The following is a 4,578-nucleotide window of genomic DNA, read 5'->3' on the forward strand; positions in this document are numbered from 1 at the left end:
GAAGCTTACGTATCTTATCACGGAATTTTCGATGCTTGTAAAAATAAACTATAGGATTAGTAAAGCTTCTAATATTGGTTGCGGAGACAGAAATAGATCGAATTATTGCCGAATTTAAGCTATTATATTTCTGTGGAAATGATCCCATTAAAAATACCGGTCCATAGCTTAGAAGGAATACTCCAATAACGACTGATGCGACCTTTATTAATTCGATATTAACAATAAATATTATCAGCTAATATCATATTTTACTCGTAATAATTGCTATGATTTTTATAAATCTAATAATGTCGTAATAATAAAAAATATGCGCAACTTTGAAGATCGTATAATTCGGCCTGATTTAATATCTATTCTAGTTGTAAATTATCATACGAAATACGGTACCTGAAGAACGCTTTTTTGCAATAATTGGGTAGATTGTCGCTGTTCTTGTTTAGAAATAATCAGCCTAATATAAGTAAAGGATGTTATTGCAGCTACAAATGTAGCAAAAAATAAGAATGTATTCCAAGCTATTGATGGAATTGAATACATTCGAATTCGCGATGAAATAAGGTCGTAGGGATCACCAGGCTAGATTAATACCGAAAAAAAATTACAGATTGTCAGGCAATTTTTATTTCTGTAGAGATGGATCTAGCAAAGGGCTAAGTTGCACTGAAATTAAGATTTACTTGAGTAAGGTAAAATATTTTCTGAGTCTTTTCATCTCTAATGATAAATATTTTTATTGTATATCATTTCTGTTACTGTAGTATTTTTATGCAGATATCTTGACGGAAGTATAGATGAGAAATAGATTCATATTAGATAATAATGAACTATAATTAAGATCTCTTGAATCAAGTTCTCTGAAGCCTCTAATTAATTTTTAAAATCTTAAGATGCTACTTGTCGGTTATAGCTACTTCGGGTATCGAATAATCGATTAAGGCTTTTAATACTGGGTAAGCAAGTTTTGCAATCATCAAATTAACTTCGAGTTGCTTAAAAAATATAATTAAAGGCATTTCACTGCCGTTTCCTACATATCCTAAAGATATGTGATTTAAATAAAATTTTAATATTTATTTATTAAGTTTGATAAATAGACTAATCTCCTTTTGCGATTAAAGTGATCTTAACAATAAATTATGAAAATTTTTATCCTTGTAGAATTTAGCATCGACTTAGTCCATCTAAAATTCTTAACTACGCAAGAAAGAATACTTTGAATAGGCAGTTTCTAGAAGATAGTTAAGTAGTAAGTATTTATTCATCTTAACCGAAATTAATAACTGGTTTTGCACTTAGCTTTCAAATAATGCCTAATTACTTTAGTGCTGATTAAAAATTTAATGTATTCAGTCGGATAAGATAATGATAAATGGTACTATAATCAGAGTTATGAAAATCAATTGTAGACTTGCAATACATGGAGAACAGTAAATCTCACGAAGAAAACTCAATATCAATCGACTATTGACTCTATAATGACATACAAACTTTGTCCAGTTTTGATATGTAATATAAGTTTAACAACATTCAGTAACAAAATAATAAAGTTATTTCATTCTAGAGTAGAATTAAAGCCTATTTACTTATATTTACTATTTAATCGCCAATAATTATTCAATCTTACCTGAATTGATAAACAGGAGAAATATCTGGGTTGATATTGTAATTTTAACAATGTTACAGCGCTAATGGCACAGGATAAAATCCAGCAAGAAATAACGCTGAAATAATAAATCTTCCACCTTCTTCTTGGATGTAATGGATTGGAATTGATAATAAGGGGTTTACGACGAACAGCTAAGTATCTTTCGAAACTAAGTAATATCATGAGATAGCAGTTTATGGATTCACATACCATAGATATTGCCATTACAACTTGACAGGTGTAATGTCGCACTTGACCGTACGTATTAAATTCAATAATTTCTGCAGGTATACATAAGAGACAGTTGACCAAATCAGCAATGGCTAAATGGTAAAGGAGCAAATTATTAACTGTCTCATTTGTGGTTATTGGCATTCGATTAGGTTTAAATATAATAGTAACGCAGGTATTTCCCAGAATACCCATGACCATTATCAAAGTTAGAAAAATGGTTATAGGAATCGACAGGAATGATGGTAAGTAGTTGTTATACATTTCATAGCCAGTTAAATTGGATAAATCTGAATCCATCTCAAATATAATTTCTGTTCTTACCGCTGTCGCTGTTGAAGCTATGATTAGAAAATACTTGGTATTCTGCGGTTTTTAAATAGTAAAAAATAAATGGATGTTAATTTTAGCTAGAGTCGTCAGTATACAATAGATGAAAAGATGATGCTATTTAAAAGGTTAAAAATTTTTAACTTTCTATTAGAAATAGTACCAAAAATTAGAATGCTAATTCATTACAGTAATCGATAATAATATCAATACTATTTATAATCTTGAATTATTTAACAAAAAATATAAAGAAGCTATGGTGTGAAGATTATTTGTGAAATTATATCCTATGCAGGTGTTTCATTTATTCTTCTGTTTAATTTAATCAATTCGAATAATTAGACAGACCTATAACTTAATTCTATTTTATCTTCTAAAAGTAATTTATATTAGAGGGCAATATTTAATATTACCAGTAGACATACAATAATATAAGTTTTAAAGATGCTAACTCATGTATTCGCATAAATTTAGTATCTACCCATCTCGATATTAATGTTCTGTTGCTTCATCCAAAATTGTCAAGATACAAGTTAACTACGAGATAAGAGTATTTAACATCGATTACGCAAAAAATATGCTACAGTTTTTGAGTATACAGTATAGAATAAATATCACGCGTTAAATTGATCTAATTCATCTTTTTATTTAGCTCGTCTAATAATTAATTATACTATCAAGAAACCATTGTCTTTCTCTACATCTACATATCTGTGTACAGGCATACAGACACAGACATAGACAACACACAAAAATTACAAATAATATCCTACTTGACTACGTCTTTCCGATTAATAATAGATTAATCTTATAATAGCTTTAAATGATTGTTTGCTCGGTTTATTTTGTTTTAGTTTTAATAAAGTCAATTCAACAACTAAAGTAGATCATTGTTTTCCTTTAACGTTGTCAACAATTCATGAAATTTTCGAGATTTGTTTCCGAGCTACTTTTCGAAATTGAAAGATGTATTTTAGAATAATAAATAATTTTGACTTAAAGTCGACAATCATTAAAGAGTCAATTCACCGTTAGTAGAAAAGTTCAGGAACGGCCATTAGTTTAAGGACTAAACCGCAATGAATATGCCCTCAACGTATAACAATAACCAAATGATCTCTTTAGCTCCTTGCAAATCCATAATTTATTACAAAACATCCTGTCTCGACAAAATAGTGCGGCAATTTAAATTAAAAGTTCTAAAAAGCAGGGAAGTCAACAATTAAAATTTAATCCTATAAATTAATTAATATTTTTACATATTGTCAATTCCATTTTGTATTATCCATCTATTTATGCTTCATCTTTCATAAATTATTCAAATATTATATTTCGCTGGCTTTCTTTAAAAATGAATATCGTACTTTTGATTTTCATTGTAGTTGTGATAAATTATTAGGATTAGAGACTAACAGTAGCTAATTTTTCGTTAATAAGTTTGAAAAGAAACTACAGTTTTGCTTAAATGCAGTAAATCCCAGATTTACATCCTCAATTTCTTAGTCAAGTCGAATTTTCGCTATATTTACTAAAAGCTAATTTATGGCTTAATTAGGATCAATTCATGATTCACGACTATCGCTCTTTGATAATATCTCAATTGATTAAGTGGATATTACTAAGGTTTGAATGTATATTCAATAATAACTGCAATATCAGTATTGTCTGTAGCAACATACCTTGAGTAGCCTTGATGAATTTACGATTTGAAAGTAAATTTTCGTTTTCTACAACTGATAATGTCAATTTCATCTTCAGATTTTTCATCACTCTTTCAGTTCTATGATGCTTCAATTTTTAGTTGAATAACGATAATTCTTGAGAATCTTGCTCTTAATTACAATTATTTTCTTTCTTTCATCATTAGCTACAAATAATAGCAAACAATCCCTTTGCTTATTTTAAATTGTAAAAATTAATATGGGAGATAAACGCATAAATTTAATGTAAACAAATTTGCAGCTTGGAGATCTAAATCAATGATTATTATAACAGAAACCTTGAAGAGCCACCAATACAACTCAATTAAGTGAAAAGTATTGTGCATATTTATCTATATATAGTTAGTATAATATGAGCTGCGCTCAATAACTCTTGCAATAACTATAGTATACTAATAACAATGGATATTAATTTAAAATCAAATAAATTAACCAGCTAAAGTTTGATTTAGTACATTAAATATATGTAGTAGGATAAATTATGCAGACTTCAAATTTCTGATAATAATAATTAATATACCAGATCAGCCTTATTCTTTTTAGCTAATTGCAAGGCACCCTAAATACAAGACTTATTATTGAAATGATTAATTTGGGAAATGTATTGTTTAAGATTCTACCATTAATAGAAATTCAATGCTTTCATTT

At 28.3% G+C, this 4,578-nt stretch overlaps 1 protein-coding gene across 1 annotated transcript; it reads right to left on the minus strand.

Moving 5' to 3' along the window:
* Positions 1-893: 893 nt before the first annotated feature.
* Positions 894-2,179, minus strand: TRIADDRAFT_57628 (uncharacterized protein; the record flags this gene model as incomplete). Its single annotated transcript, XM_002113793.1, has 3 exons — positions 894-1,039; positions 1,628-1,688; positions 1,859-2,179. 3 exons carry the CDS (start codon positions 2,177-2,179, stop codon positions 894-896), a joined length of 528 nt encoding a protein of 175 aa, XP_002113829.1.
* Positions 2,180-4,578: the final 2,399 nt, after the last annotated feature.

This window comes from Trichoplax adhaerens, genomic scaffold (assembly GCF_000150275.1).
Source record: "Trichoplax adhaerens TRIADscaffold_6 genomic scaffold, whole genome shotgun sequence".
Taxonomy (NCBI): domain Eukaryota; kingdom Metazoa; phylum Placozoa; class Uniplacotomia; order Trichoplacea; family Trichoplacidae; genus Trichoplax; species Trichoplax adhaerens.